The 21627-nt window shown below is 47.4% G+C and overlaps 8 protein-coding genes across 8 annotated transcripts; 5 read left to right on the forward strand and 3 right to left on the reverse strand.

Moving 5' to 3' along the window:
* Positions 1–175: 175 nt before the first annotated feature.
* PENARI_c085G02873 (uncharacterized protein) lies at positions 176–760 on the forward strand (the record flags this gene model as incomplete). Its single annotated transcript, XM_022637732.1, has 1 exon — positions 176–760. The coding sequence occupies one exon, from the start codon at positions 176–178 to the stop codon at positions 758–760; it is 585 nt and encodes a 194-aa protein (XP_022482411.1).
* A 3804-nt stretch (positions 761–4564) lies between these two features.
* PENARI_c085G09047 (uncharacterized protein) lies at positions 4565–7532 on the forward strand (the record flags this gene model as incomplete). The annotated part of the gene is made up of 14 exons (XM_022637736.1): positions 4565–4725; positions 4788–4881; positions 4956–5093; positions 5153–5250; positions 5326–5465; positions 5528–5592; positions 5664–5791; positions 5841–5958; positions 6022–6139; positions 6213–6477; positions 6550–6604; positions 6657–6855; positions 6908–7134; positions 7188–7532. 14 exons carry the CDS (start codon positions 4565–4567, stop codon positions 7530–7532), a joined length of 2151 nt encoding a protein of 716 aa, XP_022482412.1.
* A 601-nt stretch (positions 7533–8133) lies between these two features.
* Positions 8134–9798, reverse strand: PENARI_c085G11188 (uncharacterized protein; the record flags this gene model as incomplete). The annotated part of the gene is made up of 3 exons (XM_022637738.1): positions 8134–9141; positions 9437–9706; positions 9778–9798. 3 exons carry the CDS (start codon positions 9796–9798, stop codon positions 8134–8136), a joined length of 1299 nt encoding a protein of 432 aa, XP_022482410.1.
* A 2534-nt stretch (positions 9799–12332) lies between these two features.
* PENARI_c085G05353 (uncharacterized protein) lies at positions 12333–12584 on the reverse strand (the record flags this gene model as incomplete). Its single annotated transcript, XM_022637734.1, has 2 exons — positions 12333–12340; positions 12407–12584. The coding sequence occupies 2 exons, from the start codon at positions 12582–12584 to the stop codon at positions 12333–12335; spliced, it is 186 nt and encodes a 61-aa protein (XP_022482413.1).
* Positions 12585–17673: 5089 nt separating this feature from the next.
* Positions 17674–18192, forward strand: PENARI_c085G04217 (uncharacterized protein; the record flags this gene model as incomplete). The annotated part of the gene is made up of 3 exons (XM_022637733.1): positions 17674–17757; positions 17858–17895; positions 18048–18192. 3 exons carry the CDS (start codon positions 17674–17676, stop codon positions 18190–18192), a joined length of 267 nt encoding a protein of 88 aa, XP_022482407.1.
* A 21-nt stretch (positions 18193–18213) lies between these two features.
* On the forward strand, positions 18214–18716 carry PENARI_c085G09787 (uncharacterized protein; the record flags this gene model as incomplete). The annotated part of the gene is made up of 3 exons (XM_022637737.1): positions 18214–18279; positions 18339–18419; positions 18588–18716. The coding sequence occupies 3 exons, from the start codon at positions 18214–18216 to the stop codon at positions 18714–18716; spliced, it is 276 nt and encodes a 91-aa protein (XP_022482406.1).
* Positions 18717–19237: 521 nt separating this feature from the next.
* Positions 19238–19669, forward strand: PENARI_c085G05628 (uncharacterized protein; the record flags this gene model as incomplete). Its single annotated transcript, XM_022637735.1, has 1 exon — positions 19238–19669. One exon carries the CDS (start codon positions 19238–19240, stop codon positions 19667–19669), a length of 432 nt encoding a protein of 143 aa, XP_022482408.1.
* A 64-nt stretch (positions 19670–19733) lies between these two features.
* PENARI_c085G01484 (uncharacterized protein) lies at positions 19734–21306 on the reverse strand (the record flags this gene model as incomplete). The annotated part of the gene is made up of 3 exons (XM_022637731.1): positions 21202–21306; positions 20724–20960; positions 19734–19741 (listed from the first exon to the last, which is right to left on the reverse strand). Exons 1-3 carry the CDS (start codon positions 21275–21277, stop codon positions 19734–19736), a joined length of 321 nt encoding a protein of 106 aa, XP_022482409.1. The 5' UTR covers positions 21278–21306.
* Between the last annotated feature and the right edge of the window lie 321 nt (positions 21307–21627).

A 21627-nucleotide genomic window follows, 5' to 3' on the forward strand; every position in this document is an offset into this window, starting at 1 on the left:
GTAATATAAGTAGTACGTACGCTCCTTTGTATATCCTAACAAAATTTCCTGCATATCATCTATCAACTGAAAGAACTGATGTTCATATCGGCTTAGCGCATGCAAACATCCCTCAAAACTGCTACACCGTATACTCTCTGCAAGCCTGGCCACGATTGCCCCACCGCATCCAAACATGAAGCCAAAGGCATGGGTATACAGATTCCCAATACCCCAACGATATCGTAACGTCATCGGGTCTATCTTCGAGTTGGTTATGACGGAGAGCGAGTATTACGAACTAGCCGACCCCTTGTTGAGTGGACTCACCGCCCCGGAAATCTCTTTGATAGCGCACCTGCTCGGAGTCACAGAACAATTCCTCTACGCCAGCAGATATCTGAATCCGCTCAGGGAGCAGGACCCTTTCATGGTCTACTTTGAGCCACTAATCAAGAAGGGACTGCAAGTCTTAATTCTTGGTAACGATATTCTGGATTTAATGGAGAGAATCCAGCGTCCGGCAACGTACTGGGGCAGTCGAATTGTGGAGGTGGAGACCAATGGCGGACTCATACATACGCCTGAAATCTGGATCGTGGCAATAACCCCCAACCAGCCCACGTACGAAGCGCCAACAGAGCTCGCGACATCTGAAGAGCCATTTGACGCCTTAGTCCAGCCTGTGGAGAGCAAATACGTGTACAGAGACCCCGATACGAGCATGCCGGTGATGTGGTTAAAGGGTACGGGCGTATACTTGAGACATCGACATCCTTAAATAGAGACTCAACGGTCGAAATACATGTGTACCGTGAAATCTTCCTTTTTTGCGATCGATTGGGATGATCTTTACCAAGATATACGGCCCGGCTCTACCCTACCCTACATCGACGCTTCAGGAGAACCCCACACGATCAAATTTTCAGAGTATAATACGGCGATGGAATTCAAGTCGGATACCTATAATGAAGATCGCTCGGTTGTTTTGTGGAAGAGAATGTACGGTCCCGAGGCGAACGCGGTATTCAATGGCAGGGTGCTAGACAGAAATAGGAGGAATATTTTGGGAGAGGTTGAGTTTGCTTTCAAGTTCCCTTTTCAGAGTAACATATAATTGGGGATGATATTGTAAGTTACAATCGAAAGTTAGGCATCGAATCCACTAAAGCCGAACTGCTTAAGTCAGTTCCTATGAATATGGTATTCAAGGTTGGAGGGTGTCGTCATCATCAAAAAAGAGTGGTTATCATCCTCTCAAGGCAGAGGGTGGCACTAAGGAGCCTAATTGTGGAAAGAGTAGGATGGGAAGCATGTATTTACGAATTTCTTCACCCACGACGTCACGTCCGGGTCAAATGTTCTTCCGCGAGGTGCACTAATATGGTATATACAGCGACCAATCCAACCCCAGAATACCTGATGCAAGTTTTTAAAAAGGCAGCAGACCCTGGGAGCTCAGGGTGATTCCAGGAGCTGGGTTACTCCCAAGACATCGGACACATTTTCCGGGGCTGTCGAACAACGACCTGCTCTGTGTAAACATCGATCAAACATGGTGTTCGTAAAGACTTCAAAACGGTGACTCTGGAAATACCATAGCCCCAGCAAATCGTACGTAGCTTGTAAGACTATCCACTATCACTATCACGAAACCGGTTACATTCCTGTTGACACCGTCAAGGATATACATAAAGCATACGGAATGGAAGGAGATATGATCTGCACAGGATCCACATGGTGTACATGGGTTCCCCTGAACGCGAGGAAGCTACAGTGATATTCGAAATCAGCTTTACCTGTAGACTCTCCCTCCCTTGATTTCTTCGGCCCCACCTTGAATGCGCTAATCCAGATTAGGGGATCTTCCCGCCAGCCAGATGTATCTACATTCAGTCGGCATTGAATACAGCTTTACTACCGTAATTTTAGATTGCATGGTGTTAAGCGTGGCTATCTTAGATAGCTCATCAATGATTCCGCAGAGCAACATTGTCTTCCCCTTGCCAGGGTCACCCTTGATCCAGAGAAGCTGACCGTATCTCGGATTTCGCCACTTCTGAAATCGGCATGATCCAGCACCCAGCTATATAGGTCTCTGAGAAGACCATCTTTCTCATTCTCTATTCGGTCCTTGTCAGAATTAGGATCAGTGGCCTGTAGAATGTCTCGGCAATTTTTGGCTTGCAGGGAGGCCGTTGTCAGTCAACCAGGCCTGGATCTATAAGCGCCTCGGGAAATTCACCTGGAGCTACATATATCGGCCCTTTGTTGATCCCTTACCTTGTACCCTGAATTTGCGTTGCCGAATGATATAGAGGTCATAGTCAACACGCATTGCATACGGTTTGGTTCTTGGGCCAAGGAAGGTGAAGACACGCCTTTGCCACAGAGGTGATGAAAGCAACTCACATGTCGGGCTCGATGCAAGGGTAAAGTCCGGGTGAGTGAGGAATTCTGAAGGTACAAGAAAGATGAGAGCTAGTGAGTCGCCAGACTGGGTACTGATGTAGTAGAGTACGGAAGAGGAAGAAGCGTACGACTGTTCGTCTGGAGACGAGAAAATCACAATTGGACTGTCAAGGCGAGGCAGCATATAACAGTTCGTCCGTTGTCCGGGTGGATGGGACAACAACCCCGATGCAGTGTGGAATTGGGCCCTGGAACGTCATCAACGAATAGCCCGATGGCATCGCATGCCATTGGACCACGTCGCCTTCAGCCTCCATGCATTTGTGGCCAGCATTGGGAGGGGGTTAGTGAAGCCCGGTGCTTAGATTAGGGCCGGGTGAGAGCAGCACGATCACCACTTGTGGGCAAAGCTGCAGGAGCAGGCATCCCATGGCGAAAGAGGATTGGGAATAGGGAAGCCAAATGCACTATCTAGGAAAGGTGAAGCTGCAGCAGCATGGAGAAAATTGGGTCTGAGAAGTGGGAGGACAAGTGCTACCATTCAATTCTATTTTTTTTTTGGTTGATTTCTGTTTTTGACTACGGAGTACTCCGTACAATGTACACACGCAAGTGTGGTGAGGTGGGATGAGAACCGGGCGGATTAAGGTGGGTCAAGCACACGTTCAATGGGTTCCGAGCCACACCGACGAGGGTCTGCATGGTGTGTGTGTGCCCTGGGCGAGGGGGGGAAAGGTGAAGCGGTCGAGACACCCATTTCTACCCGTTTTCCGGCCACCGCGGCAAATGAAATGCAAGCCTAGCGCTGAGTGGGGAGACGAGGTCGTAACGGCAAGTGTCCATAAGTAACCATGTTCATAAGTAACCAAATTAGCCCTTCCCTAGGAGAATTGAAGCCCAGTGAGTAAAACGCGAGGGCCCTAAATGGGGTGGATGGGGTGAATGCAGTAGATGGAGTGTTGCGGTGGCCATTATGACTCCACTCTGCGACACCGACACTTCAGCATGGCGATCCCTCTTCGATCCCCCCTTTAAAGCGTGAACTATCTCATAGTCTCATAGTCTCACAGACTCGCAGGTTCTCAATGGTGGCATACACCGCAAGGAGTCAGTTGGAATGGGGATCGGAACATGCAGGATGCGTGGTGAAGAGTGTGGAACAATCGAAGTGGAAGGAAGTTCACGGGCCACGTCGCGTGATCTGCCATGCCCATCCTCATTGCATTTCCCACTTTCTCCCAACTTTTTCCGGTTCTCGATCATCGGCTAATCTAATGTTAGCCATGCTGTTACTACTGTAGTCAAAGCTTCTCCTTATTCTGTTGTACTTGCCACCTCCCCTCCCCCGGTCTGCCCCTTACTCCGTTCCCAAAAGCAGCTGTATGCATTCGCTCTTCGTCCAAAAAAACTGGCGCGAGGGGGCGTGCCGCGATAGCTAGACAGCGCCCGACCTGTTGTACTCCTGGATCTTGGCCATCTTCCGATTTATATATTAATTGAATTATACCAAGAAGTTCCAGTGGTAATTGAGACACCGAGGAAGAAAATATCGCATTTACTATGGTATCTTGAGGCGTTCGATTCGCTTGCGTGTTGGGTTCGCACGGTGGATTGCAAGATCTGTTCTCCACTTTAGATGCCTACTATGACATAGCGTATTGTATTACCTAGTACCCTCGACGACATTTGATTCACCACCAATGGAATATCTCGGTTTTGTCTTGTTATATTTACAGCTAAAATCAAAGCGGGGGAGTGTAGAGCGGGTACATGCGTGAAGCGCAGATACCATGCTGCCAGAAGGGTAAATGCACGTCTAGAGCTAGGAAGCTATTTACTATGGGTCGGAACTCATTTTTAATTGAGTGGGCATTCAATCCGGCGGCAGCATAGACTTCTTCGAAATAATGTGGTCGCCACGCAGTGGTAGTGAATATAAAACAATTCAATTGCGCACCCATAGGTACATTATGTAGATCGCATATCCTTCATCGGATTCTGAGTTTTCTAGGTGGGTCTCCTCCACGAGATGATAGATCTCAGCTGAACTGTGGAGCTGAATGAGCTACATTCACCGCCCTTTACGTAGGTATAAAAAATGCTATGAAACTCCGCCGTCTACCAGTTTAGAGCTTAGACACCATCAATTTTCCTCAACGAATATTCTACGATCATGCCTGCAACAACCCGACTCTTCAACATCAGGACTGTTGATTCTTCTGGAGAAGAGAGGTTGACTAATCGCATCAGTACTGAGGCGGAAATCGACGCGAAAACCACCCTAGGCACGGTTCGAAACCTGTTGGCAAAGGAAAAGAAACTTGACTCAGGAAAGTAGGTGATCTATACCCTGGATATGCATGTACCTGAGATTCAAGACTAAAGATTTGGAAAAGGGCTCGACTTGCGTTCTGCAGTAAGGATGGTGCTCGTGTGGGTGATGATATGAAGTGGAGTGTATATCAAGCGATAGTAAAGGGGGACGAAAAGGTATGCATATATGCATCAAGAAACTACACAAAGTGGTAGAGGACTTGGAATGCTAACGTCAGAACGTGGTCCAGGACGAATCAAAGTCTTCCAATGACATTAAAATTCTTGATGTGTATCTTGAGTTGCCCGAGGAAATGGAGAAGAAGAAGACTGAGCTAAGCGCAGCGGCTCAGAAGGTCTTGGATAGCGAACTGGATATGGATTTGATGGTATGGAGTGAGTTTCATTCATACATTACGATTTTCAAACTGACTATCTGCGTGCGCAGAAAAATAAACCTGAGTTGATCTCTGCAACGCTGAAAGAGCTTGCTAGCAAGTATAACCATGCCAACTTCAAGGCCGGGGTCTCTAAGGAGGGAGTTGTGTAAGTGCTGAACGTTGGAAGTTCTCAATGGTAAAATAATTCTAGACCACTTGGCTGAGATTATTGAGGAGATAGGGTCGCTGGCAGCATGTCTGAGGAAGACTGGGACTTGGTTCTTCGGAATACCCAATTCCTGAACGGCCATCGAATGGTGTTTACCACCTATGCAAATGGTACTAAAGGATTCAAGAGGATTGATAAGGCTCCTTTTACTGGTAAGTGTAGTATATCATCGACCTTGCTTATGTGGTTGTGTTCTCTGATACCTTGTATGAAGCATTCTCTATCAAACCCAGAAAAATGACTAGCACGGAAAAGGCCGACAAAAACATCAAACTTGAGGTAACAATAGATTCATAATCTCTTCTATACTAAAGCGTCAGAAATCTACGTTCTTGGCTAACAAATATCAGACCGAATACCGAATCCCTAGATACGTTGTGACTGATGACTCCTATGTCAACGTCTTTGAAACGGCAACTGCACTCTCTAAAAGTGTTGCATCGAGCTCTTTCTCTCAATTGGATATCGAAGCCTCAGCGTGAGTTATCTGGGACATGAAGAATGAAATTTATTACTGATCTTTTTAGTGGAGGAAATGTTTTCGGTGCCAGTCTATCTGCAAAGGCCGGTTTCAGCCAGAGTGAAAGCCAGGCTATGGCTTCATCTCAATCATCTTCGGCAAGAACCATGAACATCACGTACAATGTAAGGTGGCTTCGTTTGAATGATGCTTTTAGCACAGTCTAACCAGATCTTCCTATTGTTCAGTTTCCGAGAGTTGTCTTGCATCTTGATCCAAGAAGTCTGGAGCTAACAGATGAATGCAAAACCGCCGTGCAAGGAGTGACGGACGAAGCAACTCTTGTCCAATTCCACCATAATTTTGGTATGTTGACACGTTTATACTTCACAGATCTATACCTATGTATTTTACTTCAGTGTCTAACTCCTCTTCACAGGTCATTTCTTTTCTACCAATCTTCAGCTAGGTGGCAAGCTCTATGCCTCTGAGCAATTCACCTCCTCAGAATCTGCAAGTGCAGAAGAGAAATCAAATGCAATGAAGGCTAGCGCTCAAGCTTCCTTCTCGTATGGAACATTCCAAGCTTCGGCCAGCGTAAGCTATGAGGAGAATGGAAAGTCATCAGGCTCAAACCAAAGCAGCAAAATGTCAAATTCGCTCACATGGGAAGCTCAGGGCGGTGACACAACTTTGTGCAATGAGTGAGTTGGACCCGCGAAACACAGTCCCTGCCCATCCAGGTAGACATAGTGCTAACATATAATTTTCTCAAGTCCCCCGAATTGGTGTCACACTGTTAAGCCGTTCAATCACTGGAGAGTCATCAACGTAAGTATTCCTGCTATTGAGAGACAAGTGTCAATATACTGAATATAAGTAGCAACAAGATGTGCTACCATTGGTGGATTTTATCGGAAGCTTCACTGATTTCTCGCACATTCCCAAACACTTTGCAGATATTGTAGCTGGGACTAGAAAGCCAGTCAATCGTCGGTTCCGCCTTCGAGCTAAAGAAAAAAAGGGTGTTGGAGCAAATGAATACTATGGCCTGCGTGAGGATGCGACAAAGAGACGACTTGGTATGTTTGGACAGTATTCAAAATTAATTAGTTCCTGCTAATAGGGATGCAGAGCCATTGTTGAATAAGTATGGTCAACGTTTGGTGAAGGAAATCGCAATGAAAGATAATTCCTCTTTTGACGTTTTGAGTGCGAGTACTTTCTACGCACGATTTCGAGAGCGAGTCAAGAGTGAATCCTTTACAAACAACTTTAAGGAGTATGTCGGAATTGACCAATATGACGATGGGTGTAACTTCGAAGTTGAACTACAAGGAGAGCTTAACCAAGCCCCCAAGGTAGGTATTTCTTTTTTGTATATCTGATTTCTCTTACTAATCCGCCTGTGAAGCTCCAATACAACGTGCCTTACCTTATCCGGACAGTCAAGCACCAACGCTATCTGTGTGCAGACACGTCTGGCAGCTACAAAGAAACATTCTTCGGTTACATGTTTTATGCTCGAAAGAGTCGTGCCAGCAAGTTCATGTTCAGACAGGCCGGCGCAAGGCAGGTAAAGGGTGACATTGATAACGGCAAGGAGGTCGAGTTGACTCTATGTGATGAATCTGGAAGCCCTATTGCTATGGTGCAGCGCTATGAGGACGATGGTTCGACTCTGATGCTGAGCAAGTTTGGAGTGCACGGTGACTTTAGTGTGGAAAACAACGCATATATGACATATTTCGAAGAATAGAGGCCATAGGTATGACATGTCATATTTCAACAATTGACATGTGCCCCATTGTTTGTCGATCGATACGCGCTCGTGATGAGGGACTTGCTCCCACGCCCGTTGAAAATTTGAAGCTTGCAACTCCGAGAATGAAATAGGCGAGTCAAAAAAATAGCACTGGCTTCAGCAGTTCCTTGAACAAGTTCCATGGAAACCATATGGCCACATCGTAGAATAGATTCCTGTACATGGCCACTAGCCAATCCTCCACTGCCACCAACACCTGTGCCGGTCATTTGTATCTTTTTCTGGCGGGCAGCCAGGGAAGATAATGGTGATGTTTTACAAGAAGATATAGAAACATCCGGTTGTAGATGGGGCAATTGACGAAATATTTGCGCCGGTTCTAAGCGATACAGTAAAATAAATTTGTGAAGCCATTAGCAGGCATTTAAGTTGGGTCGCAGATGTAGAAAATGATTATATCCGCCTCGGCCAAATACAGCTTAGTGCGGCTTCAGATACGGGCCTCCGAAAGCTGATCACAGATAAAGAAAACCCCAAATTCATCGATTTAGATAATATTTAAAGTCAGAAGCCCACCGACACCCAACGACAAGCCTCACGTTGTACACTCACGCAACTCGATCTGTAGACGGAAGAAGTGGTTGACCCTGTTCTGAAACAACAAGCAGTCCTCACAAACCTCATGCGTAGGTGTGCTTATCAGTATAGTTGCCCGTCGCAAAGTTCTTTCTGGCTCCTTTGCTGACATGCGGTTAAGGCGCTCGTGAAGCCTTTTTTGACGCTGAATCAGCCGTATCTGACGCTCTCGAGCCCTCATTTGCCTTGCTTCGGGACGACGTTCGAGGACAGCAATTTCCTCGTCAAGGGATGCAACGCTTGTTTTCAAGCCCTTCACCACTTCATCATATTCATCCCCGAGTAATTTATCATCTTTGTTCCATAACCCAAATACCACTTTGTTCCTATATTTTTGAAGGCGATGCATTTGACGGATGCTAGAAAACCGGGAGGCCATTTCCGAGATCTCCGATTCTTGATTCTCAATTTCTTCGTCGAATTGTGGGTTTGGGGTCTTATCCTGCTGTAGAAAAACATGTCGGTCAAGGAAATAGGCGATCAACTGCTTCTCGGCGTGGGATGCTTGGAACTGTCCTTGAATTCCTTGGTCTTTTGCAGTATAGGCAGACAATGTATGGCCAACAATAGTAGCTAATTTGAGGACCATTGCAGTCCAATCTCTGCCACTCACCTTGGTTGAAGGCCATTCAGAATGCCCCCAGCCACTCATCGCCGCTATAGAAGGAAAAGGCCGGCCCCTTTCCAGGACGGCAACTGTTTTCACAGAGCTAGATATGGGGTACTGTCGAATTTGACCATAATGAGTGACTGACTGACCATCGGGGGATCTTCTAAACGAGTGATAGGTCGTTTCGGATTCTTGTAGCTCCAAATCGGCCCTGGTATGCACTTCTCTCCCGCGTAGAACCCTTGCAATCTCACGCCGATCAGAATCTCGGTTGAGAGTAGCCTCCTTGTAAATGGGGTCTCTGGATGGATCGCCCCAGATCCCACCTGTGACCGTGCGCCTCTCTTTGCGGTTTCGCTGAGTTGGATGGGTAAGGTCGAGAGCTCGTTGAAGTTTTTTGTCATACAAATACCGATCTGCGCCCCGAGAAAGAAGATCGTTGCACTTTCCAGTCTACCCCAAAGGGATGCCTCCATGAGTGCAGTCCTTCCGTTCTTGTTCGCCGTGTTTATATCAGCGCCATAATCGAGGAGAAGAGAAACATGATTGGGTTTTCCTCTCGAGAAGCCATGATGAGACAAGTATCTCCTTGGTGATTTTTCCCGTGAAGAAATATCGATTTTTCTTCTGTTTGTTCTAGGTAGTTTCTCACACTGGATACTTTGCCACTGACACAGCCTGATATAGCGAAGAGGATGCGCCGCTCGTTAAAAGGCTCTTCGCCATCAAGTTGGAAAGTGATTTGTTCCGTAGAATCAGCGAAGGTGGCCTCAATTTCGTGAGGTCCATTTGGTGTTTCAGATAAATTCATGTTGGAAATTCCACGCGACAAGAATGTCTCATCTTCAGACACATTCTTAGCCTCACTCTCCAAATCTTCAAGGGTGTTGATGTTGATAAAACGTGCTTTAGTCTTATTGATCTCGTAGGTATTAGGGAATTTGAACCGATATCACGGCCGAGGCATGCCACAGTGCGGCACGCGAAGCGCACTTTCGTAGGAAACGAACCCATGACGATGAAGCTCTTCGCAGTAAGGACACTTGATATGAAGGTCGGTATCTGTCCACCAAATAACATCGACCGAAGGGTGAATTTGAATGACGGACATTCCTGTTTCTTGATAGTATTGAAGATTTAAGATGTTGTGAGGAAGCAGGAAGGAAGATGCGAATCTGAACACTTATGAAAGTGATGGATTTCCCCGCATTAGCCTGATTTGGGCAGGCTGTCACGTTGCCTGAGGCTCCATTTGCTTCATCCATGGAAGCTGGTAAAAAGTCAACATCGGACGACGGCAGAAGCCTAGACCGGCATCGAAGCGCAGGTGACTGACTGTCTTTCCGCCACCATTGCGACATCATGTCAGCGACAAGCCTACATGACCTTCCTGCTTCGCAGAGGAACTAAGTTGCGATCCCCAAGAATCAGTTTTGTCGTCAGAGAGAGCATAATACCCTTGGTCTCTGTCTTGCCATTTTGGTATGGATATCAGCATCGTATGCCTTGCCTGGTTGACAGGGTCCTGCCTGACAAACGCGGGTTTCTCTTACGCTGAGATCCTGCCTAGAACATTCTTCCAGGTTTGAAACAATACAACTAGGCAGGGGTCAACTACGGGATCAAATAAATACTGCTTTGCGGTTTCGGATACATATGTACAGGCCGAGAAACAATTTGTCTGTGTCTGGGGCGGGGGGTCTTCTGAATATTGCTGTACTGTACGTGTACAGAGACTGAATGTAAAGCAGCCTGACTTCCCAGACAGGCTATAAATTGTATTACTTAATTTATAACGACTCGTTCAACAGCGACATAGGGTGAAGCCGAGCGCGTTTGTGGTCCTGTTTGGGCCAATGACAAACTATGGCCAACAGACGATATTACCGTACGTAATTTACACCCACATATCGACGGATACAAGGCTGGCGGGAAGATACCTAATCAGGACTAGTGCATTTAGGGTGGGCCCGAAGGAATAGAGAAAAAGAGAGTTTGCAGGTAAAACTTGATTTCAAATTTCACTGTACCTTTCTTTTGCTTCCTCTCGCTACGTCTTGTATCTAGAGTCGACTATAGCTTTATTTAATATTGATTACTGATCTGAATACGCTGTCCTCATCTACGGATGCGTGAGACCCTCACAGACGGCCCTATCAGTGCCAGGAACACACATCTTGGTCCTGGGAGTTCGCTTGCTCCCGGAAGCCTCTGAAACGTTTCTGGGAGCGAAGAAGCAGCTTCTAGGAGCCACGTAGCCCCCAGGAAACCCGATGTAGCTTCTGGGGTCTGCTATCACCACCACGGGGAATCAAAGCCGCGTTCCTGTTGACGACTTGTTGATTCCTGGGGCGATGATTTGGCCTCCTGGGGGATCCAATGACGCAGAATTGTGCGCAGGTCCCGTGAAGGTGTTTTGTGAGGGCTTTCGGCGATCTCGGAAGGCAAGATAGTGACTCTAGGACCCTAAGGTAAGCTCCCAGGGGCTCCACAGCTCCCAGATCTGGTCAATGTATTCCCAGAGCCAGTGTCGTATTCAGTCAGGAACGTAAAGTGAAGATCCCAGGGGCAGATCTCATTTTCCTAGTATTAGAAATAGCCCCGGGACCTAAAGAGGATTTCCTAGGGGATAAACAGCCCCTAGAAATGCTTTTGAAGGTTCCAGGGTCAACATAGTGATTTCTACAGTCAATTCAACAAGCACAGAGATCTGTCAGTTGCTCCAGCCCCACGAGTTGCGTTTTCTGTCAACAATCTCCGCCTTATTCGACACGGCTCCACTGAGCTGAATCCGTGTCTCTTTTGTCGTCGCTGGTAAGGTAACTATGTCAGATTCGAATTGAGCGACGCAGCCAGTAACTTTTGACTAAGGTTTAGTGGTGTCCAGCACTTGCAAAGATGGACGGTCGCCTTGTAATCTGAAGTCTAAACAATCGGGATCTCATTTCTTGCTAGGCTTGCTTCAAAAATCTATATCAATGCTATGGCCACAGTTGCTGATCACGGTGCCGAGTGTCGGTCACGTGCACTCACGTGTGACTGGCAGTCGCTTGTTCTATTTCCATTTTACCTCGCCTGCACCCTACGATTACCCACGTAGAGTGGAGAGTCGTGCCGACCGGCGAAGCGGTGCAGAGATGGACGGGCCTCGCGGTAGGTGGGCCCCTACTAGTCTGGCCGAGCGACGGGGCCCACTAGTGGGAGACGAGTCACTTGCTGTGAGGACGGAATGTGTCTCAGCATCCGACGAGGGGATCCGTAACGGGCGAATCAAGGCATCTAGGGCTCCTTCGTTTCGACTGTAATCATCAGTATCCTAGTCGCAGAAAAAAGGTTATCCACACTTACCACACACAGCATAACGTGCCAAAGCCTGTATCTCGCTTTTCGAACCATTCTTCCGCGTAGGATAGATGACAGAGCGATGTACACTAACGGCAGCGCAAGATTACATGCTCGTTCGCATGGTCTTTATCGTCGGCTAGGCAAAACACATAGTGGATGTTGTCGACCTCTTCACTCGGGGCGAGACTCTGGAGCGTCAATTCTTAGAAACCTGCCTAGATATTAGCGACCGACGCTAGAATAGCCGGTTAGGCCGGCGAAACACGCTATGGAATACTGTGCGTCCGCAGCATTGTAGAGGTCACAAATGGATTGAATAGCTGCACTGGCTCGGGGTTGGTTGACAGGCGCACCGGTGGTGGCGATGACCGGGTGTTATCTAAGGCAGGGCGTCGCCTAGAGGCTGACGACGTCTGACGCTGGCCCCGATGTACAATGACTGATAGAGAAGCCATTCTGGAGCTATGTGGTACTCGCGCCTGGTTGCGGACGGCGGCTTTATACCACTGCTGGCTAACTTGGTCGGCCTACCGTTGCCGGTGCCATCTTGCGCAGAGGAAGTCTCTAGCCATATCACAGAGCTTCGACTGCAAGGTTGATAAGTTAAACGGCTCCCTAGCGAGAGTGGTCAACTTTTGATAGCCGATTTTGGTGTCTTTAACTTTGATCGAGTTCTTACATGGCTCGCCTTTTTTCGTTATCCCGCAATAGGAGCTAGGACCGCAATTGGGGCTGACCTCTATCTCACAAACCAGAAACGGATTCTAAGGCAGCATAGTAGTTATTAAGGTGGTCGTCAAAGGCAGAAAATGCTTCGGATTGTGGTGGTGTTGGGCAATCACCGCAGCGTTCCCTCGCCAGCTTTATATGCCATCGCGTGGGCTCCTTACCTACATGGCTGCGTGGCTGGTATAGAACACTTCCTTAAAACAGTCGGTACGTCCGAGAATGCATTCGCACGTAGTATGCGCCGCTATATGGCTGATCAGTGGCCTGCGAGAAGGGATATCATTCCAGATCACTGCTGCAATCAGCTGCACTTGTGGCTGTCTATCGCGGTGACCATACATTGGCGAACAGATTGGCTACTGCGGTAGGCAGCGAAGTCGACAAATGCTGCGTTAGATTCTAGGTTGCCTATGAGTTTCGAAGTGCGTGATAGGTTATGATCTATTCTTATGGCACTAGATGTAAGATGTGGGTACGTAGAGATAGATTCGGTTCCTATGCCATCAACACACTACCAGGAACAGTTTTGGCGTTCCTAGGAGCTAGACTCTAGAGATTCTCTAACTCCGCCTGAGCATTGTTGGCAAGGCTTTGATGCTGCCGTGTGATTGCTACGCACCTCTTAGCGGAGTGATAGACTACACTCCTAGCTGACCACGGAATTTGGCTGAGGTGGGTATATAAAGGCCTCCTATATCCTACTTTCACAACTCTCACCTCACCCCTATTTACATTTCGTTTGCTCTATCCGCTGTCCAATCATGGTCTGTTTCAATTCGTTCCTACGGAGTTTACCGATAAGCTAATATATTATAGCTAAACATTAGAGACCTGCCTAACGAGCTTTTACTGTGGATTGTGTCGTATTTGGACGGTAGTGCATTATTTGCCCTCGTAAAATCATGCAAAGGATTTAATTTTAAACTGCAGCCTAGCATCTAGAAATACAACATCAAATTTCAGAATAGCAATCTGTTACACTTGGCCGTCAAATACGACAACGTTGGTCTTGCGGAGGCTTTGCTCTAGTATAACGCTAACATCAATGCATTTTACCGCGGCAAAACTCCTTTCATAAGGGCGCTTAAATACTCGTCCGCTACTGTGCGTGACCTCTTGCTTAGTCGTGAAGACCTAGATATCAATATTCAAAATCAAGCGCGGGAGAGCGCCCTGTGGTATGCTATCCGCTACGGAAACCTTTCCGCGATCAAGAGCGTCTTAAATTAACCGAACGTCTAGGTGGACGTCAAGCATAAACACGGCCGAACGGCGCTCTACCTAGCAGTCTTCGTAGGCCGAATAGGGCTCGTGTATCTGCTACTTTCTAGAGGCAGCGACCCTAATCTATAGGATGATTCGGGCCACTCGCTATAGGACTATGTACGTCGCTTTAATAGGCCCGTGATAGAAATGATTTTTTTAAACGATCCGAAGTCCGAGGTGTTTCTTAGTACCCAATTATTATAGGAGGCCGAGCTACCCTTTCACCAAGCAGTATCCTATAGGTCGGTAGATATTATTAAACGGCTTCTCGGACAAAAGGGTCTGAACTTAGACATCCAAAATAGGAAAGGCTCTACGCCGCTCTATCTCGCCATTCTAGACAAGCGCCTAGAAATAGTCAATTTGCTCCTAAGTCACCCCCGTGCTAACGTGAACTACAAAGACAAACATGGCAATACGCCACTTTAGCTATCTACTTACTCGTTATGCGACGGGATAACCGAAAGGCTGTTAACCGAGAAAGACATCAACGTCAGTTTTGTTAGAGGCCGCGGGAGATTCGAGATGCCGTCTACATCTCTCCACCACGCCGCGGCTAGGTTGGATACCGTGCTCCTACGACGGCTACTTGCGGTGCTAGGGATTAGTCTAAATCTCTATGTTAGAGGCCACTCTCCAATCTCCGTGGCCGTATATCACGGACGCGTGAACACGGTTGCTTGTCTACTAAGTATAGAGGGCGTGGAGATTAATAGAATAGATTTAATAGATCCGCCTATTTGTCGAGCGGTTGTATATAGCCATCTCGATATGGTACGACTTTTAGTGCAACAAGACGCACGTCTGAACATCAATGAAAGCACGATCGCAACTCACGACACTACTCTCTACATAGCTACCCGTAGCGGTGACCTAGAGGTGGTATAGGCACTGCTACGGTATAATCGAATTAATGTAAACCTTAGGAATCAATGTTCTAAGGATCCATTGATATTGGCGGTCAAGGGCGGGCATTCCTCCATTGTTGATGCACTTATGGCTAATCCGAGACTGAAATACTTCAGTTTGAAAAAATCCCTAGATCTAATAAGGAACGACTGCATCCAGAGGGTCATTCGAAGCAGAATAAAAGACGACAACACTCGTCAAACATTGTTGAAGCGGTCACTAAGGAGAAGGTTTGGTGGTCTATACGAGCTAGCGACATCTACTTCCGGTAGCTCTCGTGATGCAATACGAGATAACGCAGTCAATCGGCACTTTCTCCTCTAGCCACACAGCCCACATTGTCGCTTGATCCGTAGTTTTGTTTATAATATATTGGGTTATTCAAAAAGTGGGATTGTCCTAGAACATGTGGGATTATTCGCAGACACATTCCATAAAGGCTATAATATACCCTTCTTAATGTGAACAATCGAAAAAGCATAAGCTGCTCTCCATGCAGTAATTCTCTTCATTTCAACATTGCATATTTTCCACGTTATAAAAGACATAGGACAATCAAGAATATACAATCCTTCAACCTTCTCTTGCCATATCTAGCAGCCCTACCAGATTAAGTCTGCAAGGGTGATCCCAGTCATCGAGTACCCTAGTCAGTCGACCGCGAGAGGATTCCAGTGCCTACTCGAAAAAGCGTAGCCGAGACAGCTGCTTGTCGTGGCGCAGCTAAAGTCCGTCCCTCTCTTGAGTCAGGTGTGTGCTAGCCTCCTTCAATATCTAATTGCTCTGCTCTAGCTTCTAGCCGTCGATATATTTGGACACGCACGACTCCCATAGGCGTCGATAGAGTCCGACAATTCGACCTACGGGAAAGGCGAACTTAGGATCGTCGCGTTCGAGGTCTACTAGCACCTTCAAAATAGGTTGAAAGGGCTCTGTCGCCAAGGTACGTCTTGTTTCTGCTTCCTATTACGAGGCAGAGAGCTGCGATAGTCAGCAAGAGCATTGGAAGCTAAGCCGCTTTACTTACCTATGGTGGGACATAATCAGAAGCCTCCTACGAATTCTCTTTTTCAGAAACGATTGGCAATACACTAGGCTGTTGTTTTCCTTCTTTTTCCTAGTCTGGCGTGCTGTTAGGGGCATCCATCTTGATCGCAGGGGAAAGTCGAGTATCTAGGCAATAGCATGTCCACCAATTCTTGGAGGCTTTTATAGACTAGCAGACATAGGTGGCTAGGTACTCAGTCTTATTTTTACCATGAGGGTCAATCAGCATAGTCGGCTTTTCAATCTCAGCACTCTCTTAGCAGTCCGTTTAATGATGGTGCTGGTGATTTACTCTGGTGGTGTTGATGGTTGGTGAATGTGCCTCATATTAGTGGCTTACTGGTGGTGAACGGTCCAGGAGATATATATTCAATCACAACGCATTTTCCACATTTGTTGGAGAGCTCGGAAATCCAAAAGTAAATAGACTAAAATTCAGAGGATTGAAAAAGAGACTCAAAGAACAACGTATTTCAACACCGGTCATATGTTCAAAAGTTGACTCCCGTCAACAAGGACGGCCAAGCTTCAACGGGTTGACGGGTTGAGTACCCGCGCCCGCGCGACCGCGGCCTGACGCTTTCCGCAGCCTAGACGGACAGAACCACACACAGCTCAGACAATCAACACTCGAGCGAGGCCAGAAAATTTCCATCTTCCTTAGATGAAAATGTGAGCGCTCTTAGTAAAATCAAAGAATAAACAGCTTCCATTGCCTCAGTATTAGGACCATAGATTGAACTATGAGCCAACGTTTCTTAACCGACTCACTTTGACCCATTCATAACACGACTCTAGCTTTTTTTTCCGCTAGGCAGCTAAGATGACACCAGAATTTCGCTACAAATAGTTGCGGTAGAACGAAGGCATAGGTTGCAACAGACCTCACTTAGGATAGGCATCGTGTCCAACGTTTGCTCCCTAGCAGAGCAGATACGCGACAGGAGCCGAGAAACCTATAAATTCGCCCTCTCCCCCCAGCAATATGTTCTACAACACTGTCACTTACTGCGCAAAGTCGAGCAGGCCTTCGGTTCGAGGCACCTGATAAGTTCTTCCCTTTGACCTACTGGATTTCCACTCTACTGACATCTATACTGTAATTACGTTGTGGACTAACAAGCTAGAAAGTGCTTGTGAGAATGAGATTCCCACCAGGTCCACTATGCCACCCAGGCCAGCCGATCAAAGAAGCAGATTTGTGTTAGATGGTCGATGTACATATCTATGCGAATATCTGTCTACCAAAGCAGCCGACCACTATCCCGCCTACGAATATCGATGCAAAGGAGCGATCTCCATACAGGTATATAGATTTCAGCGCGACCCTTTCCGAAACTAGACTGACTTCAAAGACGATGCGAAAGAAAGATCCGTGCGTTCCGTCCAATATACTCCAGCCAGGGAGCCCCTTCCCGTGTCTTCTTTCAGAACATGTGAGTCATGCATTGCCTCGCCGACCGACAAGCTAACGATAGACAGGATACCGTTGACAGCGCACCAGAGTGAGTCCGAACCAGCACTCCGTCAGTGCTTCGCGCAGGGTCATGGCTTACACGCCATTTCTGGCCCTATTACTTCAAACGGCGCAACATGTCCTATATAAAATACTGCAAACCAAGACCGCGGGCCAACAACAGGACGCAGAAGCTCCAGACGTTCGTTGTCGACGATGAAGTGAGTGGAATATCGCTCCTCCTGCTATGCCGGGTCCGATGATTTGTGCCAAGTCTGTGCCCCAGACACGAACCCCACTGACATATTCATGCCGTTGTAGGAGCAGCCCATCGCCCATTGTGAAAACTCTTATGGCGAGTAAGCTATTCCCGTCGAGTCAGATAAGACCAAGGGGCCGACGCGCTCCATCGCGTCTTTCGCCTTCCACCTCACCGCCTTCACACCCTCAGCAACGGAGTGCCTACACACGAAGCAGTCTCCCTTTACGACTGTACAATTTCTTGTCATAGGTGGGTTCGTCGCGCGCCTTTGCCATCTTGTGAACTTGTCCGATGCATCCAGCGTGGCTTCTCGAAGCGACAGCCGGAGAGTGCGACGAACCTGGATACAACATGGCGTGTTGGTGACCGCATTGCAGAACAGAATTGGCAGTGATCTAGTTGGTAAGCTGGTATGATGACGATCCTAATTGACCATCTGTCTTATCTCAACCGTATACTCGGAGAATTCTTCATGAACAACGTAAAGCACGACACCTCGTCCAACTGGATCAACACATGCTGACTCGGATCTCACAACAGGAGACACCCTCAGATTCTCACACACGAATGCGAAGCGAGCAAATGTCTTGTCTACTCGACCTCCCCTACACCAATACCATGGTATGCTCTGTTTTTCCACATTACTACTAGTGGCATCGACGCGTCGCTACCTCGAACTTCGCCCAGTCGATTTGGTTCATCAGATCATGCGTTGGTATGCCTACCTGGTGCAAGACCCAATAGAGCGCATAGCAGTGTCTGCCTCTCGGCATTCGAACACCCTCATAGGATAACCTACTTGCGGCTTGGATCCCTGGTGTCCAGTGGGTGACCATCGTTGTCCTCCGATGGCGCTTAGCATCTTTCGAGCCTAAAAACCCGAAGACACCGAAAGGAGCCGATGCTTTGTCTTGCTAGAGCCGTATTTTCGTACTGGCGAGGTTGTTAGTCGAGTCTGCTTGCATGGAGCAGGTGAGGCGAAAGTCCCGTCATTTCTAGCCGAATCAACTAACAATAGCCATGTCAGCTTCGAATCGATGGACAAGACCGAGGACGGCCAAACGAAAGAGAGAACCCATGACCCAAGAACCACGTCTGATAGAGTCCCCCTGATCCGTCTTCCTCTCCGCGTTGCTGAGCTTGTCGACATATGCGAGCGAGCGGGAACAAGTCGTTCGGACATAAACGGAGCTGCATGCTATCAGGAATGGTTGTTTCCTCCCTGTTGGACAGAAGGTCGGTGCATTTGACTCCTAAGCCTTCTTTTTTCCGTCCCACCCCGAGCACCATGTCCAAAGCATATATACGTTAAGGTCAGTGCAGCTGGAGGTCAGTCAAGCTATGATGTATCCTTTGTCCATTGGGAACGTTTTCTAGCATATCGCAATTTGCGGCGGCCCCTCCGCGGGCTCTCAACCAACGCACAACCGTTCAATGGCATGGACTTCTATGGAGATCTCGACAACTTCCATATAGACGTGGCCAATTATAAGCAGGTGGGCAGCTTCTACACACAGACAGATGGATTGCAGATGTACCCAAGCAGTCACGTCCGGGATGTGTTTTACCACTCTGGAGATGACACCATAAAGACCTACTACTCCAATGTCCGCGCCGAGCGAATTGTGGTGTGGAAGACCAACAACGCCCCTATCATCCAAATGGGCTGGTATTCGCGCAATATCACCAACGTTTCCGTTGATCGAGTCGACGTGATCCACACCAGATACATCTCAGGTTCGGAGTATTACCCTCGTGGTTTGGTCGGATCGTCCGCCTATTATCTAGACTCGTCGGCGACAAACACCGCAAACGTCAGTAACACCATACCGTCTCCAACATCCGCACGGAAGGCATCTCGCCGCCTCTGATCGCGGTCAATCTGCTTTCGAATATCGATAGGTTTAGGATCGTGAATGCCTCGATCGAGGAGTTCTATCCAGCTACCACGCAACTGGATGTCAGTATGGTGCGCGGATTTACAGATGCCAATAACGGAAATAAGCAGATTAGAATGGGACAGCATCCGCCGAATGGGACGGGACTGCTGATTCAAAATTACACCGTCAGCAATGAAACGGTCAGCTTTGCTGCTGGAAACTGGAACGCAACGTCCACCGGCCGCCTCAACGTCGAGCCTACTTTCTGGGGGAATTGGACGGTTCAGTGACGGTCTTCTGATGTGTGTTACCACTGTGTGTATTTACTGTGTACATATGTTAGAGCTGGCGCTGGGCAAGCTTTCTAGCTTGACCCAGCGTGCCCACACTCCTTATTGCCATTTCAATTCTACGCTCAATATCCACATCCACCGACCCAAATCATATAAAAAGAGATAGAGATAGAGAGAGAGAGAGAAGGTGTTGGTAGGCAACTACTATTGACAGTAGAGCTAATTAAAGTACAAAACACATTCTGCAATGTAAGCTTCCGCTAAAGGTTACTACATGTCCAGATCCTGAACACTAAATCACAAAGCAGAATGGAAAATAGAGCCCATAATACTGCTTAAATCACAATAGCTTCGGTTCACCCCAGCGAAGATATGGCAGCACTAGATAGTAGAGATGATGTGGCGGGTTGCAGCTCGAGAAAGCTCAGCAGAATTCTCTGACCATAATGAGGTTCCACGCCACCAAAGCCCTTGTTATTCTATTAATTCTGTCACGTACAGTTATTCAATGTCCTTTCATTGAAACTATATTCTCATGAATGATAAAAACAAAAGTTAGAAATCATAAAGTGAAGAACATGCAACATGACAGCAATTCGGATCCCGTCAATGCAAGTACTCGAGCGATGCTATTTCTTAGAATCCTGCTTGTCCACCCCTTTCTGCATTATGGGACGACAAGGAAAGAAGTAAGCCCACCTGGCCAGGAATCGTTAAGCTTGTTAACTGAAATGTCCAGAGCCCGGTCTCACCAAATCTGTCCACAAGTTCAAGGAAAGTTCTCTTGGCGACCTTGAGATTATTCAACAGGTCCTTCCGGTCCTTGAGTCCCTTAGACGTTGTGAAAAGTTTATCAAGTGACAGACCCAGCCACTGCCAGTCAAGGCCTTCCTCCAAGGCCTCCTGGATCTCAAAGATCAAAAGTTTCTCGTGATTCGTCCGCACCAGTACGAGTCGGGAATGGATCAATTGATGCCCTTCTGCATGTCCTGAATGTCCTCAGCGCTCTGGAGGTCAAAGATCATGAATTGGGCTTCTGGACAAGAGAGGGAATTTAAGTCGTTCAAGTTCCCTCCTTTCTTCTCAACTCTTTTTGATCAATTCCCTCACATCGGGGTTGCTCAGAGGTTATGTTAAGGAGACGTATGTGAGTCTACGTAATTTCTCCCCCACCCCCCCCCTCTCTTTGGAGCCGCAATGCGCGGTTATCAATCATGTTTGAGCACTTACCATAGGAACTGCACGCGTCATCGTCACCTGCCCAGTCGGTTTTCTGGAAGGCAAAAAGAAGCAGATCCAGATACATAAACTTGGGAACAGTGTTTCTACTTTCACCTATATAAACATAGCGTGCTCTAGTTGGAGGTAAACTATATATATATAGTGATATTCTACTTGTATGGTATAGCACACGCTATGGACTAGTGAGCTAGTGATAGAGGTGTAAATTACTAATACCAATTTTTAGAGCCGGGCAAACCCGTCTTCCTGGCATTATCCTCAGAAATATAGTAGCACCCAGATTTACATTATCAATGGCCGGAAATGCTCACTGGGGTCCTGTCCGTGGCCTGGTAACCGAAAAGCATCCAAACTCTCCTTGATTCAGCATATATCACGACTAGAACTTATTCTATCAACTCGGTTGGATAAGGA

Source organism: Penicillium arizonense, assembly GCF_001773325.1.
Source record: "Penicillium arizonense strain CBS 141311 chromosome Unknown PENARI_contig085, whole genome shotgun sequence".
Taxonomy (NCBI): domain Eukaryota; kingdom Fungi; phylum Ascomycota; class Eurotiomycetes; order Eurotiales; family Aspergillaceae; genus Penicillium; species Penicillium arizonense.